This window comes from Lithobates pipiens, unplaced genomic scaffold (assembly GCF_037356315.1).
Source record: "Lithobates pipiens isolate NorthernLeopardFrog02 unplaced genomic scaffold, aLitPip1_a1.2 Scaffold_28, whole genome shotgun sequence".
Taxonomy (NCBI): domain Eukaryota; kingdom Metazoa; phylum Chordata; class Amphibia; order Anura; family Ranidae; genus Lithobates; species Lithobates pipiens.
The window spans coordinates 27,936,194-27,955,551 of NW_027507789.1; the positions used below are offsets into that span (position 1 = coordinate 27,936,194).

Here is a 19,358-nt window from a genome sequence, read left to right on the forward strand (position 1 = left end):
GCAATGTACTTTACTGTACACAGCCTTTCCGTGGTTACCAGTTGAAGTGAAAGCATGCTGATAGTAGCTTTCCTGCTTGGCACAAGTCAATCCATGTGAGAAAGGATTGCCAAGTTCACTCCTCCTTCTCAGGGCACAATGTGTACCAGCCTATTGCAAGCTTTCTCCTGCTAGTACATCCAGATGTCGAACAAAGTCTTTGCAAACACAGGAGGGTTGGCACATGTCTGTGATAAACACAAAACTGTACACACTGTACAAGACGTCCCAAGCTTTCCATGGTCTGGCCCCAATCCAATGTTGACTAGGAAGTAGAAATGACAGCAGATGGTGCTATGCCCTAAACTAAAAGCATAGGAGTGATCCCCAGAAATAACTGTAGAGCAATAAATCACAGTGATCAGCTTACCTTTGGATTAAACTGGACATGCTGAATGCAATGCAGGTATACAAAATATAGTATTTTGGGGGCGCAGTCCCACTGCAACAGTTGGCTTTGTGTTGGGCTCTTTGGTCAAAATTCAACCTGGTTCCCTGTAGGACAAGGCTTTTGAATTTGCAGATAAAAGATATAATCTAGGACAAAACACAGCAGGACCAATAGGGGGGTTCCAAATGTCCTCCCTCCAAGTCCAGTTTGAAGTTACTGTGTCAAACCAAGTATGCAAAGCAACAGTTCTGTTTTCACTCCGTCTTCAATAGCTGCATGCTTATTTCAGATTAGAGACTTGGTATTGAAGCTAGATACAGGCAGATCATGTTAAGAAAGAGTTTAGAAATGGCAGCTTTCCTTTAAAAGATAATGTTAACCTCAATGTTCGATGATAACAAAATGTGCAGTCATGATTTTCAACTAGATAGAGTTAATTTGACTACATCAGTGTGTTTTGGTACATGGAGAGGATATGAACCACTCAAAAGCTTCTTTGCTCTTCTGAGATTATGAATGGATTATGAAGTTTAGCACCCCTGACATAGCAGGGAAGCCCTTTGCTGAAGTTTTCATTTATGTTATATTAAGGAGAATCAAAAGTAGAAACATCCACATGTGAATAGGAGCAAAACTAAACAACAGGACCATGGGGTCCTCAGACTATGTCAGAACCCAAGGGTTGACTTCTCCACACTTCTCATATAATCGACTCTTTAGTCATAATAGTTTTTCCTCCCATAGCAGCCACATTTTTTACCAGCAAGAGAAAGATGAACACCAACTGGTCTCTATTGGCAACCAATTGGGTTAAATTTTTGATAAGCCAGAATTGATATATACTTGAAGTTTGGCATTTAACCAACAGCCTTGGTTTAAAAGTTGCTGCACCTACAACAGTAATCAAAAATCAAAAACTGAAGGGTGTCCAGGTGAGTTTTATTGACTGAGTGCATAAGCACACATTCATGCCCTCAAAGGCAAGAATCCATCCAAAAAGCTAGCTTATTCTTCATAAGCAAATTAATAACCGTCATTTTCTGTAACACAAAGAGGATTATTGTTCCTTTAAGTACATGGCCATGAGCCTGTTTGCTTCAGGAAAGCTTCACTTTGCCTCCCCTAAGAAATGATTGAACTGATTCTACTGTGAAGGCCTTGTGACCAGGGTCAGACGCATGTGACGCACCAGCAGTGCCCCGAGGGACTGGATTATTGCTTTAAATAAGTCTGTTTGTTGATCCACTACTACAATAAAAAAGATTGTTTCTTTTTGTATCCTTCAAAGGGCTGAGCAGATTCTGTCTACTGAACTGAACAGACTTCTGATAATGCCCTGAACAGCCTACATTTGCAATGCAGAAGCTAGATGTAGACTGAGACACGCTGCACAATACAAGTGCTTTTTGTATGGTGGATCTTTACCATCACAAGGCTTTGGGTAGGTTGTAAATATCTCCTGACAATCTATTTTTCTCTTCTGATAAAGACTTAAAATTAGTAGTGGCATAGGAACAGAGGTAGCAGAGGTTGCATCTGCAACAGGACCAATGGTTCTGGGTGCCATAGTGCCTACCCGAGAAAGTTTGTGGCTTAATTGCTTCTCCTGAAGGAAAGGGAATATACTGTGCGAAATGAAAGGGTTATAGAAGTTGGAGCGGTCTGGTGTAGGTAAAATTTTATGGGTTAGAAATGTTAAACCATATTTATGCCTCCCCCTTCACTGCCATTTACTGCCTATTCATCCTTTTTACAGGTGTCTGAAGTCCAGTCACACAATGTCATAGGTCTTCTTCCTCTGGTGGTGAGTCCTGAATGCTGTAAAGAGCGGAACCATGTAGTTATTTAGTGCCACTCTCTTCAGAATTCTTCTATGATTGTTGGTGACCTGCTTACTTGCCCCTACTTGCCCCTAGGGGACTGGTCCTAGTTACCCTGGGCTCAAAGGAAGTGTTTTAAATGGGACTGGAAGTGGTTTATATGGGGATTCAAGCTCAGGGGCACTGGTTTGTACTTTACAGGTGTGTCGCTGTATTCCATAACAGCTTTATAAATTGTACTTGGGTGTTATACATTGAATAGTGGAATGTGGGGGCATATTTGAACATCCAATGGTTTGTTTTCCAAATCACCACATTCTTCCAGATATGAACAAGGCTTGACACTGGAAGTATATAGACTGAAAATTATTAGGACTGATGTTGCTAAAAAATCTTCCAGGACACCAACTTCTGAGACATGGTATAATCCAGAGCAGGTATACCCAAATCCTCCCACTACTTCTTACAGAAAAAAAGAGGACGGAAGCTGCACAGTACAGTACAGAATCATGTGACCTGAAAAGTAGACCCACCCATATATGTATGTGGGAGCTGCATTGCATTGCCTTTAAATCAGATGAAGGTAAACCAAGTGGAACAATTGTCCTAAAGTGTTGAAGCCATTCAGTTTTGGTCCTACAGTAAATATTTTGGTTGCAACGTACAGAAATAAGAGTTAATTTTCAGAAGGAAACGTATAGATTTTCAGGAGACAGGCTGCACCACATCAAAAAGTTTAAATTCACATTTTTCAACTTTGAATAGAGCTGAATAGAGCTGAATAATCAATGAGATACATCCTCTTTTGGAAAATTTCAGTCTGAACTAATGCCTGGGGCTCTGGGTGTCAGACAAATAGGTAGATTACAGTACAGTTTTCTAGTTATCATAAGTCGCTATGTTTATGTTGGTCTCAAAAATGTATCCATCACTTCAACTTTAAAATCTTTATTTGATCCTCAGGGGACCAAGTGCATGTTGGTCCCATTCCAATCTGTTCTGTGGTTGAACTTCTTGATCTCCACTACTATCTGACCACACTGCTTGCATACATAATTAGGTATCGCACTGGTCAAAGGCAGCATGAGCATGCTGAAGACCAACGCTCTCATTCAGCAGAGCAGGGGACCTGGCCAGTTTCATTCACAATGCAAGTACTCACAATAGCGTGGCCGTGTGTCTCTCTGACCGCTGTATGATCTACCTGGTGACTGTATAGAATATCAGAAGGCAGATCGATCACACAGCCAAAAAGCATCTTTGTGATCCAGCCACCTGCTAGAAACCCAACTACTATAGCCTGTGTAGTCACCTGGAAGTGTCTGTCTACCTTGTCCATCAGTAGTCCTCCTGTAAGGAAGCTCTGTGCAAAAATCCCACCTTCACCTGCAACCAGCAAGAAGGAGCAGCAGCAACCTGCTCTCTGGATTACAGCATTCTCCCTCCAACTCAGCCTCTCAGTAAGCCGCTGAGAGCCTGAGCCAGCCACTCTGCCCCCTCAACAGCCCAGCGCTTCAGTGAGTGAAGGTGGGAGCAGAGCAGAGAGCCTCTGACTGAGAGTCACCAGCTCTCTGCTCGGGGGGCTGTGGGAACCGAGCAACTGGCAGTATTCGATCACTCAGTTCTCAGTCCTAGAGGCTCTGGGGGACAGATGTAGCATTGGTTCGATGCTGCATCCACCTAGGTGAGTATGAATCTGGAAAAAAGAAAACATACTTCTCTTTTAAGCACAAAGTTTTTGTGAAATGCTTCAACTAGCAGCAGCTTTTCTGTGTCCTGGTTGTGTATTTTGTTCATGAAGATTACACAATAAACAATGCTAGGACTTGCCATAGTGTGCAGCGGTTTCTTTTTGGATTGTAACTCCCCTATAGGAATGTCCATAAATTGGGCTTCAGCCTGGGGTGGAGCTGAGCTCCCTGGGGTTCAACAGAATTTTTTTACATTATGGTGTTACTTCTTCTGTGTGAAGACTGAATAAATATAGCACAGGCTATTGCCACATGAAGAATGGAAAGAATGTTAAATCCAGTGCTTTTCAATTAAAATATAACATCAGAAAGATCCAAAGATTTTTTGTTCCACAAAATTAATCTATCTATCTATCTATCTATCCTATATACACTATATTTTAAAATCAGTCAACAACTAATGTGTAGCTGATTGTTTGGATGTCTATATCACAAGCACAGAACGGTGTGGCCGCACAGGGCTGAATCATGTGTACAGTTGTACGCGTAGTAATCCACATTCACATGAGATGAAATGTGAGCACAAGTATTCCAGCACCGTGTGCTCACACGTGTCTCAGTTACAAGCTGGGAAAGTAAACACGGTAAGGGCGTGTTGAGTCTGCGCACGGAGATCTGTTAATTACCCCGCCGTAGAAATAAGGGAGAAATAAAGAAGCAGGCTTTTTTTTTCTCCTCTGTTGATAATTGTCTGGCCCTGTCAGGCACAGAAGTCTATTTAAATAGAGATTTATCTATAATCCGGGCTTTCTCAGCTATGCATGGAGCTTTACTTAGCGGCGATTAGTAGAGGCGGAGTCTTGGCTCACAGCTGCCTTTAGCCTTGTACGTTATAGACAAATTGATCTTGTCTTATTATATGGTAGTTTATGTATCCCTTAAAGGAGAATGCCAGTTTATACAATACTTTGCACGAAAAGAGTGTAAAGCCCCATACACACTATCAGATTTTCTGCTGGGTTTTGCCTTCAGATTTACCAAAACCATGTAGTAGAAGGGCCTGCCTGATTGCATACAAATTGAAACTCCTAAGGTTTGACCTCATATTATATGGTTTTGGTAAATCTGAAGGAAAAACTCAACAGAAAATCTGACAGTGTGTATGGGGCTTAAGAGTTCACACGCTGTAATATATACACTACTAACTAAACAAAGTACACAACAGCAACTGCAGCCTTTGATTTCTCCCAATGCCTGACCAACTGTATCCCAATTTATTTATTAATTTCTTTGGTCAAACAGCATGTAGTCATTTATACCTACAAAAGTCGCTGCCACCTATGAACTAATGGTAGGTGAGAGCTTACAGGCCAGTAACTAGCAAGTTTATGGGTTTTTGGATGCTCAGCAGCTGTGTGAGTTCTCAGCATCAAGGAGGAGATGGGTCTCTGAGTGGTCAAAACCTATGATGTGTTCGGTTTAAATTACCCATTCTCCAATGGAAAAATAAATAAATGGGGGAACTCAAAATTCAATGTGGCCTGCAGTAACTGATGTCAGCAGAGGATCCATTAAAGTGGTTGTAAAGGTTGAAGGTTCTTGACTCATCTGCATGCTGAGGATGTTATAGACAACAGTCAGTCAACAGTTTTGGAAAGGACATAGTGGCCCCTTAGGAAAATAGCTGCTACCTTTAATTAACTGTCTCTAAGCATGGACACACCCGATAACTGCTGAAACAATGTACTGTAGGCAGTGCTGGGACACAGTCATCCGGTGCCCAGAGCAAAGATACCAAACTGTGCCCCCCCCTTCCCTTAGGGTTAGCAGTGATGTTGCCATCTCTACTCCTGTAAGCCTTGTAGCTCAAGCATCTGGCACAGGGCGCCCCCATCCCTGCAATAAACCCCACTGCGTCCAGGGCAACCGACCCTCCTGCCCACCCCTTGTCCCGACCCCGACTGTAGGAATTAATGCCAGGGGAACAAATAAATTCTTCCCATGGAAATATCAACCGTTTTCGTTATGTTGCATATGACAACATACTGGATCTTTTGTTTCGTTTTCTGGGCATTTTTTTTTTTAAATGGCCACACATTTGCTAAACATGTTAATTTAACATGCAAAAGACAGAAAAAAGTGATTTAAAACCAAACAATACACACAATTTTGAAAGGTGACCTGTCTGGCAACACCCGACCTTAAATGTACCACCTGCAACCCAATGGATTTTATGCATGCAGATGTCGGGAAAATGAGTGCTTACTTCCTTTAATGATAACATGATGTATTTATCAACTAGGAAGGATGGAAATAAATATATACAGACCTTGGGAGTTGTGAGTGCCTCAACAAATACATTTGCCAATGCTTTCTATTCAACCACATAAAAGAACTTTGATTTATCACAAGGACAACACACTTTGAAATCTGCCTTTCGTCTCTCTATACACAGTATAACCATTTATTAATGGGAACCTGTGCTGTGCTACTGCTGGCCTTTCCTTAAAAAAAATGTCAGCTGTCTGGTTGTCTTGTTGTTATAGAACATTTTCACTTTAGGAAGCTTTCAGTAATAAATGCCATCTAAGCACATTATACTTTTTAGCAATATAATTGGTTTACTTTGTCAGTTGCCCTTGTCTATCTGCTAAAAAATAGTCACTGTCAGTTCCCGTTAGTCTTCTGTTTTTAATTAGGGTTGAGGCATATTCTATATGCCCCAATTCTGCCTGGATGTCCAATATGATGTTCAGATGAGAATAAAGCCTAGTACACACCAGTTTTTTTTCCGTTCAACCCAGAACGGTTGAACGAAAAAAAAAGCTAACAGCTCAGGAGGAGCCGCTGTACTAACTATCCAACTTTAGTCCAGCGATCTAACCTGCTGAGCTATTCTGCCCCCCCCCCCCCGTCAGAACACTATGATCAGTGCTCCCAGCCATTGGCTGAGAGCGTTGATCGGGAGCCGATCGGCAGACCTCTTCCGGTCATGCACCTTCGACAGAACCCGGCCGAACCACTGGCTTCTGTCGGACCAACTCCAGTACGCGTGGCCCGAGTGTCAGACGGTTTCTCTACCAAACTCCCCCAACATTAAGTCTGTGTATATCAGGCTTAAGTCTAATTAGGGCTTGATGTCTACTCAGCAGAAAAGGGTTCACCTACCATATCCCTATTGTCCATGACCTACCTTTTAGCTGAGAAGGTGCTAAGGGAAATACAGTAGATAGCAGAAAAGTCACCACATCAATGGGGATAGGTTCCAGGATAGTTTAATATTGGAAGAACAACAAGATAAGACAGTCAATGCTTCCCAGGGGGTTACAAAATCCCTCTTCACCAGAGTCTGCATGCTATGTCCTTCAAGATTGCTTGGATTTAAAAAGGTTTGAAAGTATTTGTAGATTTCACATCCAGTATTGGTATCAGCAGGTAATTACAAACAATTAAAAAAATTGCTGAATCCAGACATTTTTTTAAACTGGAATTCCAGCTAAATCTTAGCCTCCTAAAAATGCTCCCCCCTTTACAGCTATACCGGCTAACCCATATAAGAAAGATGTTTATACTTACCTGTTTTTTTAGGCTGCTTTGGTCCAGTCTTGTGATTGCCCCCGTGTCAGCCAGTGGCAGTTGCAGGGGAGAGGAGAGAGCACTCCAACAATTTCTGGAATGCTTGGGAGCAGTGACATCCCCATAAATCCCTACATCCCATCCATTGGCACTCCCCGCTATCCCCTGCAGCCACCACTGGCTGACACAGGAGACCCTGATCACATGACCGGACCACTGCGACCTGAAAATAGGTAAATTTATACATTTTTCTTAAACAACTTAGTCAGAATAGATCTTAGGAGGGGGAGGAAGCATTTTCAAGATTGGTTAGGATTAGCCTGGAATTCCACTTTAGTAACATAACATACAAGCCCGATGAAGGGGCATTTAGTGAACACCAGAAACATGCCGGCTTTCTTATCGTGTGGATCTTCTCATAATAATATATTCTGGACCCTATCTCTGACGTGGCACCTCTACTGCTATTTACTGGAATCCCTATTGTCAAGGGTACAATTTTATTGCTCTCTCCTCGTGGCCTTTCTCTTCGGAAGACAGACTTAACCTGGACTTAAGGCTTCTAGAATCCAGCTTCTAAAGATCATCGGGTCCATATCTCTCACATATATATTCACTCTCTCATTGGTGTACCTTAAACTGTCCCATCAACCTTTCTACAGATAGGAGTTCAAGAAAACTTTAACTTAAATTCATTTAATCATCAGCTATTCATCATTAGTGGACCAGATCAGGGTATAATGTCTGTGCTAGAGGTTGCTTTAGTGATTTATGTCCCCTGCTGTACTAAACACCCAAAGGAGCACCCAGAACTCACGTGGTGCTCTTCAGGCTCCACCAGAGAACTGGTGGGATTTTCACTTCGAACAGTTCTTGTCTGCATTTCCCAACTTGTAACTTTCAGATTGACTACAAGTGGTCTGTGGCTTGTAGTATGCTACTTCCAGACACATTTATTCATAGACCTCTTTATACTTGAAAAGAGAAAAAAAAAAAAACTTTTTCCCCTGGTATCAATGTAAAGGGCCTTCAAGTACTTCAAGATTTGTAAAAAAAAAAAAATATATATTGAAAAAGCAATTTCCTTTGATTTGGCAGAGTAAGCACAACAATGCATTTTCCTTTCTATACAAGTGCTTAGTCTTGGTGACACACTTTTTATAAACTCTACATGAATAGTGTGATACATTTTATGTGCATCCACTGACCCATCCATTACATAACACCTGGAAATCAGCACGTAGTCTCATAAAAATCTGTGAATTATAAAGGATGGAACATGTCCATCAGCAGTTGCTAATCAATGAAGCTAGTATTTGCTTAGCACTACAGAATATTTGTGGAAATGTGTGTCCTGCTACGAAGGACAATTATCTCTACACATCTGGACTCTGGAGAAGAAACAAAGCAATTACCATCGTAACAGACCAAACTTCGACTATTTGATAATACTTAAAAGGCTGTAAAGCAACTGCTTCGGTTTTCTTTGCTCCACTTTACTAGCTTAAAAATGGACCCAAGCAGGGCTTTAATATTACAGGACTTCCAAGTCAAGCCATAGACTTAAATATTAATTGGAGAGGTGAGAATAATTCCAGGTTGGAAATACACAATTTTTAAACAATTGCAACACCTTTTAGACACCTTTCTATCACAAGAGTGGTTGAGTGTATCCAAGTCAAGGCAACCTTCCAATGTCCCTGCTTTGACAGTATAAATATGAATTGTTGGTAGAAGGTTGCTATTAATTTTGCAATTGAAAACTGACGTACAGTGGTTAAGGAAAAGTGTTTAGTGCAGGGATATGCAGTTAGCGGACCTCCAGATGTTGCAGAACTACAAGTCCCATGAGGCATAGCAAGGCTTTCACAGCCACAAGCATAACACCCAGAGGCAGAGGCATGATGGGACTTGTAGTTTTGCAACAGCTGGAGGTCCTATAATTGCATGTCCCCGGTCTAGTGTATAAACAGCGTTAGTCCTTCCTTGCAAACTGCTTTTAAATAAAATAAAAATAGGCAGCCAATAGAGCTTGTGCTTGAATTGCCTTGAGGAACGCAGCTGTTAGGAGCCATGTCTTTATAAGGCCAAGGAGCATCAACAAAGGCTAGCGATTTCTACGGATAAGCGTAGGCGAGAAATCCATAGTTATGGTCAGCCTTGATGCAGATTCTTCTATTTAAACAAAAAAATTTTGACTAACAAAATAACAAAAAATGGTACTAGTCTGAATAAATGTACTGTAGCAAAGGTCTTGTAAAGTTTCTTTTTTGCTCACGTTATACTTAAATGCACCTATAATTCTTAGATGTTAGAGCTGCATGATTCTGGCTAAAATGAGAATCACATTTTTTTTGGTTAGAAAAAAAGATCACGATTCTCACAGCGTAATATCATCACATTATACAAAAAAATTGGGCTAACTTTTGCTGTTTTGTTTATTTTTAATTTATATAAAAGTGTATTTTTTCCAAAAAAATTGCATTTGAAAGACCGCTGGGTAAATACAGTGTGAAATAAAATATTGCAACAACCGCTATTTTATTATCTAGGGTCTCTGCTAAAAATATATATATAATGTTTGGGGGTTCTAAGTATTTTTTTTTTTGCAAAAAATACTGATTTCAACTTGTAAGCAACAAGTGCCAGAAAAAGGTTTAGTCTTTAAGTGGTTAAACTTACCTCATTTACAGACCGAAGTGCATTCCTTTGAACAAAATGTTACTTTGTTTATAGTTATCTCCGACGTTGATATAAACGTGGCAGGCTGCCTGGATTATTTTTTTTGTCCACTGTCAGAAGTGAGCAGAGAACTTTCTGCGCTTGTTACATAGAACCGAGAAATGTTGTTTTAAAGCGGAGGTCCACCCTAAAGTGGACCTTCCGCTCATCGGAATCCTCCCCCCCTCTGGCGCCACAATTGGCACCTTTCAGGGGGGAGGGGGGTGCAGTTACCTAGATAATCCAGGTAACTGCACCCACTTCCGGGATAGCTCTCTGCGGAAAGGGGCATAGATTACGCCCCTTTCCGCAAGTGCCCGCCCCTTTCCGCAAGTGCCCCGCTGCCTGCTGGGAAACACACAGATCCCAGAGGCAGCGGGGACCGTCCTTATTGCACAGCGCGACTCGCGCATGCGCAGTAGGGAACCGGGAAATGAAGCCGAAAGGCTCCATTTCCTGATTCCCATACCCAAGATGGCGGCGGCAGGACCCGAGATACGATCCAGAGATCGGCTTCGGGTGCCGACATCGCGGGCGCGCTGGACAGGTAAGTGTCACTATTTTAAAAGTCAGCAGCTGCAGTATTTGTAGCTGCTGGCTTTTAAAAAAAAAAAAACGCGGAGTCCCGGCGGACTCCCGCTTTAAGATCGGGAGGTGGTAGAAACGCAATTTTGATTCTTAAACGATTAATCATGCAGCTCTACTAGATGTACATCCTAATTAGATCAATATAATTCTACAACAAATAATACCAGAAAGGGGAAATGTACAATTCTCTAAATCTAAGTCTAAGTTTCTTAGGGCCTCCTGTGGTGAGATCACCAGCCCTTGGGCCTTACACACTTTAAGTGGCAAATTGCAGCAGGTAATACTCTCCTATTGTTTTTTTTGTTTGTACTTTTTAATGTTCAATGGAGAATGCAACAAGAAGACTGGAAAAACCAGGACTACGAGACCAAAGTGCTTGGCATTAGTGCTAGGAATAATTATAGGGAGGAATTCACATCTAAAGTCCTCCCAGAAATACCAGAATCCAGCATGGGATTCAGCCCATAGGACTACATATATTTGGTGACTACCTCTTTTGGGAAGACTAACCTTTTGAAAATTATTTAATAAAATCTTACTTTTTATCACTGGTCAGTGATTGGTTTCCAGCTAGTAACTTGTAAGCCACATGTATCGCTCATCTTACTTTAAGACATTTGTGGCAAGTGTTCAGTGCATGTGAGGCCAGCAAGACACCTGTCAAAGATCGCACTGCTGGACTAGGAGAAATTAGAAACCACCTACAAATTCACAATTGTAGGTGGAGTTATCATACATTTTATTCCTGTCTTTTTCAGCCCAAATTTGCACTGAAGAATCCAAGTCAAACAGATGCATATGCTATAATGAATAAACTTGCCTTGCCTTGGAGTAAAAATAACCACTGGTAAAGACCTTACATCTTTTAGTTGGAGGTAGCTATAAAGGTTTCAGGTTACCCTTTGACACAAAGACAGTCATCCAATCCTGCCAAAGTTAGAAAGGACAAGCCAATTGCCATCTAATGCCTAAGGGCACCTCAAAGCTCTGAAGAAAAGTTTTCCACTGTATTAAAATTTTGCAAATAATAATAAGAAAAAAATGTCCTTACTAGGTCTCACTGGACTGTGCATGCAGTTCTGGGGCACCAAGCCTGGTAGAATGGAGATAGATGCTCGGCTGCTAAGATCGATCACAGAAGGTGAGGTCACTGGGGGTGGTGGGAGGCTAGGTTGATGAGAATTCAGTTCATGTGAGGATTGGGTAGGTGGGATCCCGTTTTCGGAGAGAAACTCTTCCAGGTCCATGTACTCAAGCTGGAAGGAGTCTCCATCATACGGCAAGGTCTTATCCCAGAGGGTCGGCCCCAGGAAAGCCGACTGGGGGACAGCTGTAGCTGAGCTATCATCTTCTAGCTTCTTCTCTTTATCTTTTTCCTTGCAAAAGGCTGAAATAAAAAGCAATTTATAATATTATTGCTGGTTTATACTGCATGATAATTCCTTCTACAAAGTAAGATATATATTCACTAGTGAGAAATACAGATAATTGAGATATGGAAAGAGCATACAGATGGATAACAAAACCCAACAATAACAGATACAAAGGTTGGCAATGCCCTGACAATATTATTTTGCAGTCCAGGAAGGCTATACATATGGTTATAACATGGTAGTTTAGAGGTTGGTCTTGATGTTTTAAAGCAGTCTTTCTCAACCAGGATTCCTCCAGAGACTGTTAGCCCTTGTACACACGGTCGGCGATTCCGTTGGAATGTTTCCTATCGGACCGTTTTGTCGGATATTCCGACTGTGTGTGGTCTCCATTGGACTGTTTCCGTCGGAATATTCAACGGACCAAGTTTTCCAACTTGCCGGTAAAATTTTCCGACAAAATGCTCCTATCAGACATACTCCGATCATGTGTAGCCTACTCCGACGGACAAAGTGCCATGCATGCTCAGATCAAATTCCTAGACCAAAGCTATTGGCTACTAGCCTGAACGTAGTCCCGTCGTAACGAAATAACGTCATCACGTTATGTACAATCGGATTTTCCGACAAATTAGTCCGACCATGTGCATGCAACATCACTTCCGGACCTCTTCCGGAATTAATCCGTCGGAATTACTCTGACGGGTTTGGTTGTCGGAATCTCCGACCGTGTGTACAAGGGCTAAGAGGTCTCTTTTAGCTGTCGGTAAGGGTGGTAATCTAAGGGTATTTTTCTTATTGGCTTCCAGCCTAAGGGGCTTTTTTCAACTGACTTCCAATGAATTGGTTTAAGCAAGGGCTTCCTGAGACCTGAAAATAATTTCAAGGGTTCCTCTGGGGTAAAAAAAAGTTGAGAAAGGCTGCCTTAAAGTATTGGGATCTTGCCTCATTCCCCATTAAAGATGCCATCTATATGAAATGTTTAAGCTTTTCCAGTGTCTTTATGATTTTCCCCTCAAAAATGAACACATACCTCAATCTGTTTATGCCTAAATTGGCCTTGGGCAGGGTGAATGTATACAAGATAACCAATGAATTAAAAAAAAATAAGGTTGGAATTTTAAATTATTTTTTTCATGAAATTGTGATTGCTGGATAACTTTGGGGTTCTGAGTTATATTAACAATGAAGGGTAGTACTTCATTTTAGAGTCCCAACATCCTACCTGGTCCTACTGGACATCTTAGTTTATATTAAAGCTGTTAAAAAGTTGGTTAAACCCATTTCTCTGCCTAAAGCAGAACATTAGGCATATGGATTTGACAGTAAAAACAGTACTATAGTACAGAAACATTAAAATACTTTGCAAAGTATTCTATGCTTTGTCATTTACATATTTTTTTAGGAACATGCTCTGGCCTTACTGTTTACTATAAAGTCAATTGAGTGTAAAAAATACACGGCATGCAAAGCTGCTTTGGAGAGATGAGGTCCCAAGTCCTAATCCCACCCTGCGTGCATGGAGTATTATCGAAACTCCCTGCTCTCACTACTCATAACACTTTTGGAAGGTTGACTTATTTCTCATCAAACTTGCCCTTCTTATAAAGGCTTGTATACATTTTATTACTCATTAATGAGAACTTCACTGGGGACTAATCTATACCAGTAAGTCAGAGCATACCCTATGAAACTGAGTTTGACTATCACTGAGGATAAGTAGACTTCATATAGTTACCTTTGTTTGCACCAATATTCTCTAAGTTCTCAAGCATTGCTCCAAAGCATGCTATCTACATTGTACTTAGACCAAAGTTACTGCTCCATTATGCTAAAGAGAAGAAGAGGGGACAGTTGGGCATTGGGATAGCAATGTAGCAATTACTGCCGATTTTCTGTATTATAGGAAGGATCTACGTCTACCATAAAAGACACCTGAACTACTTTGGCATCTGAAAAATCACAGATAGGCGCTTGAAGTGGCATTAGTTCTTAAACTAAAGTTTGGAAAAACGGGAGCAAAGAAATTGAATTTGTGTTGGAAAGACATTAAAAAAAAATGTGCAGAAGTACATTAACTGTATTGTAGAGTAGTAAAGCTCCCCTATAATTTTGCTTTAAATATAAATTTGCAGACGCTTCTACACTATAAGGATAAAACAGAATCCATTTTTTTAAAGTTAAAAAGCTGTTTTTGGCTACAGATCTTTAAAACATAACTCTAGGTAGGATCTAACCATCACATCTCCCGATTATTATAAAAACGGAAATGGGGACACTTTGTTATAAACACATTTAGGGTGGGGAAATAAAAACACATACGGGTGCCACTTTCTCAACTATTTTCCTTTATAATACACATTCAAAAACGTGAAGAAGAAAAAAGTTAGAGATTGGGCACCAGAAACATTTTGGTGCTTGAATATTAAAACTGTTATACGAGACAAAGAGTAGGACTCTTGTGGAAAAATGACAAGACGGGGTTCCAAAACATGGATTGTCCCTCTAAAAGAGTGACAGTTGGGAGCTACGGTACATGCAACGAAATCTACAATTAACTGCAGCAAAAAAAAAAACTTACAGCCCTAAACTAGGAACCTGCTTACAGATATATACACCTTATATTGGCAATTTTTGACTTAAGTCATACAGACAAACATGACCACCAAGAACGTTCTACAATCTGTGCAGACTACTGCCTGAGGACGGGGACAGTATGGCCAAAATGAAGAATTTTTTTTAAAGTAACACTAAGACAGGATCCCTTTATTTACATTTCACTGAAATTTACAGAACATGCAGTGCCAGCAAAGCCAATCCCATAAACAAAAACACATGGCACTCATCACCGATGACAAGTGCTATACATGAGTAATGCAAAAAAACAATCAAGAGAAAGTTACACCACTATAGATTGCAAAGCTTATAGCTTGCAGCACTATACAGAAATTGTGCATCTATATTATAATATATTGATACATATTTATTTATTTATTTTGTTAAAAAATTGCCTTGGATTCTGCGGATTGGCCAGCCCTGATAGTACGCCTCCTGCCAAAGTTAAGGCGGCAAAGTTTGAGGAGCCATGGCTACACAGCTGTGCAGACAAGCCGGACTGTAATCTTATTAGTGATCTATTAAGCAGGAATAAGTCATGGGTTTGAACGCTGCATTAAGCAGCAATCCTTTTCTCCTTCAAAGCAACATCAAAAAAAAACGAAGAGATTCTGTAGACATCAAGACTCTGAGAACATCATGGAAACAGAAATACGTCAGGCCATCCAGGGGCTGAAAGGACAGGGGTTTATTTACTAAAACTGGAGAGTGCAAAATCTGGCACAACTCTGCATAGAAACCAATCAGCTTCCAGGTTTTATTGCCAAAGCGTCATTAAAAGAGATGTATTAGAAGCTGATTGGCTACTATGCATAGCTGCACCGGAGTCTGAGTGTACCAGTTTTGGTAAAGCTACCCCTAAAGGTAGGCAGCCATTTTTCCAGTCTAGTAAAAAATTTAAAAAAAGTATATATATATATATTTTTTTTTTTTCCTTTTTCTTTTTTTATTATTATTATTAATATATTTGTTTATTTATTTTTCTACATTTGCACATTGGTTACTGTATTTATTGGCGTATAACACTCACTTTTTCACCATGAAAATCGGATGCAAATAGCATGTGCGTGTTATACACCAATACTTCAATTTTAGCTAACTTATTTAAAATTTAATTTCTTTCCTGAAACTTCCCTCTTAAAATGAATGTGTGTGTTATACGCCGATAAATATGGTATTTCTGTGCTTCTTGCACTACCAAAATAGAGATATTTTCCTTCACACCACGGATAATCAGGTAGAGTCCAAACGTCTTTTGATTAAAGCATGATCACATCACAAAGAATTCGTACATTTCAGGGGCACGCAGGGCCCCTTTGTCAGGCATGTGATGATCTTACATTAACTGGACTATCAATGTGTTTAATAATTAACCTATAGTTTGACAAGGACGGTGCTATTTCACCTCCCATACTGTGATGGAGACTCAGGGACTGCTGTATGGGATCTATCACCCCTTGCTATACAATCAACTCCTACATCAAGGATATGGAATTAGCGGACCACCAGCTGTTGCAGAACTACAAGTTCCATGAGGCATAGCAAGACTCCAACAGCCACAAGAATGACACCCAGAGGCAGAGGCATGATGGGACTTGTAGTTTTGCAACAGCTGGAGGTCCGATAATTGCATATCCCTTCCCTACACAATCAGGGCACAATTCGGTGCACAAAGCTCCGTACAATTACAGTAATCCACAGCAGCCAACCTCATCTCCTCTTTGCCATTACCATTTGACTGCTTGTTATAAGTTATTGTACCTTATCTGATCAGAGTAATCTAAGGGGTTGATTTACTAAAACTGGAGGGTGCAAAATCTGGACCAATCAGCTTTCAGCTTTTTTTTTTTCAAAGCTGAACAACTGAACAAGCTGAAGTTAGAAGCTGATTGGCTACCGTGCATAGCTGCACCAGATTTTGCAATCTAAAATCAAGTAAATCAACCCCACAATGTCCCACCAATCTAAAACAGGGTTCCAATTTTAAGATGAAGCTCGTGTTGTGATGTGTAATATATGCTGTCTTATTTTGGCTACAGTGAAACAGAGTTATAATAAATCAGAAAAAACACATCTCTCACATATGTAAATGACTATGTGGATATAATAGAATGGAACACTAATATTAACATAATACTAATAATATAACAGATAATAGATAGAAATAATAATGTTTATATATATATATATATATATATATATATATATATGTATAATTCACGTTCACATTTTGTGCACTGTCAAGTAATGTAACACATCTCTCTCTATTATTTATATATATATATAAAAGAGAGAGAGAGATGTGTTACATTACTTGACAGTGCAGAAAATGTAAATGTGAATTATATATATATATATAAAAAAAAAAATATATATATATATATATATATATATATATATATATATAGAAAGGGATGTATTACATTACTTGACAGTGCACAAAATGTGCATATATATTATATATATATATATATATATATAAGTCCAATCTGCAGCACCTTCAAATATTTATTTTCCAATATCCACAAGAATAACAGTTTCAGATCTCATATACTGTATATATTATATATAAATATGTATATATGACATTCGTAAATACAAATGGACACACTTATATATAAAATATATGTCTATAAATTATATATAAAATATATGTTTATAAACTATATATAATATAGATGTAAACCATTATAGAGAAATCTCTTATACCATCGTCATGATGTAGCGGCAGCTTCAAGGGATTCTCCAGCAGGGATTTCAGCACTCCATAGGTTGGAGGTATAAAAGTTGTATTGAGCGATAAGACCCTGGTCATCTTCTCCATCTTGGTGCAGAGACTTTTGAGGCGACGACGCCAGGAAAGAAGAGTCTGGGTAACACCGATCTGTATGTGTGTGTGCAGTCCGGCGGCCCGTTGTCACACTTCTGCTCCTCACTCTTTGGCTGCAAGTACAAATCTGTGCTGCCAGCCTGCGATCATCCCCTTCTCCATGTGCAGCAGCTGACAGGTGTGACATCACAGACACGCCCCCACCTCTCCTAAATGGGAATAGCTGGGAGGGTTTCCATACTGTTCCACTTACTGTACAGCCATCTCTTTGGTTCTAGTCGCCACCTCAGCGCGATTTTCTCTCGCTTGCTTCCAAAGCGCTCTCTTAGCCATTGAAATAAATGAATCTGACAGTTAAAGTAGACTGAAGAGCTGTGTAAATATTAGCACAGTTTTGTCAATGCATGTTTTGCTACAATGTGGATATATCCTTTAAATTTACTAAAATGAACTTATTAAAAAAAAAAAAAAAAAAAAAAACCTAAGTTGATTGTATGGACAAGATTGCATGAAAAATTAAAAATTTAAAAATAAAAATGAACACAGTTTTGTCAATGCATGTTTTGCTACAATGCAATGTGGATATATGTGGATATATCCTTTAAGTGAATTAAAATGAAAAAATTAAAAAAAAATCTAAGTTGACTGTTTAGACAAGATTGCATGAAAAAATAAAAAATAAAAATTAGCACAGTTTTGTCAAAGAATGTTTTGCTACAATGTGGATATATCCTTTAAATGAATTAAAATGAAAAATGAACTAGAAAAAAAAAAAAAAATCTAAGTTGACTGTATGGACAAGATTGCATGAAAAATTAAATATAAAAAAATAAAAATTAGCACAGTTTTGTCAATGAGTGTTTTGCTACAATGTGGATATATCCTTTACATTTATTAAAATGAAAAATGAACTAAAAAACAAAACAAAACAAAAAAACCTAAGTTGACTTTATGGACAAGATTGCACAATTACATTACACACCAAAAGATTGTACAGATATTGTTACATCATGGAAATTAACATTGCAAAAAAAAAAAAATGATGTTGATTGTAAAGGGAAGAATGCCTGATTACACTACACACAATAATTGCACGGATAATGTTACATACAAATGATCACAGCACAAATGGTGGAAACTGATCTTGTGAAAAATGTTGTAACTCATCAAATCACAGTTTCTTCCAATCTTTTTTTTTTTTTTATCAGATGGGCGGGATGGACTTGACACTTGATTTCGATATCATTCCATCTAAAAATGATTTTTGCTACATTGTGGACATGGCCTTTAATCGCTTCAGCCCCAGAAGATTTTACCCCCTTCCTGACCAGAGCACTTTTTGTGATTCAGCACTGCGTTGTTTTAACTGACAATTGCGCGGTCGTGCGACGTTGTACCCAAACAAAATTTACGACCTTTTTTCTCCATAAATAGAGCTTTCTTTTGGTGGTATTTGATCATCTCTGATGTTTTTATTTTTTGCGCTATAAACAAAAAAAGAGCGACAATTTTGAAAAAAAACGCATTCTTTTTTTACATTTTTGGCTATAATAAATATCCTCCAAAAATATATATAAAAACGTATTTCTTCTTCAGTTTAGGCCGATACGTATTCTTCTACATATTTTTGGTAAAAAAAAAAAAAAATGCAATAAGCGTATATTGATTGGTTTGCGCAAAGGTTAAAGCGTCTACAAAATAGGGGATAGATAT

The 19,358-nt window shown here is 39.4% G+C and overlaps 1 protein-coding gene across 2 annotated transcripts in view; it reads right to left on the reverse strand.

Annotated features, from left to right (window-relative positions):
• The window catches only part of HLF (HLF transcription factor, PAR bZIP family member), a 50,860-nt gene extending 33,017 nt beyond the window's left edge, over positions 1-17,843 (reverse strand). Inside the window, exons 1-2 of one of the 2 annotated variants that reach the window (XM_077458945.1) lie at positions 17,525-17,843; positions 11,878-12,213 (exon numbers count right to left, since the gene is read on the reverse strand). In XM_077458945.1, coding sequence (XP_077315071.1) covers positions 11,878-12,213; positions 17,525-17,639 — 451 coding nt within the window. In that variant the 5' untranslated portion in view covers positions 17,640-17,843. The remainder of the gene's footprint in view (positions 1-11,877; positions 12,214-17,524) is intronic. The other variant, XM_077458944.1, reaches the window with a different exon arrangement.
• Between the last annotated feature and the right edge of the window lie 1,515 nt (positions 17,844-19,358).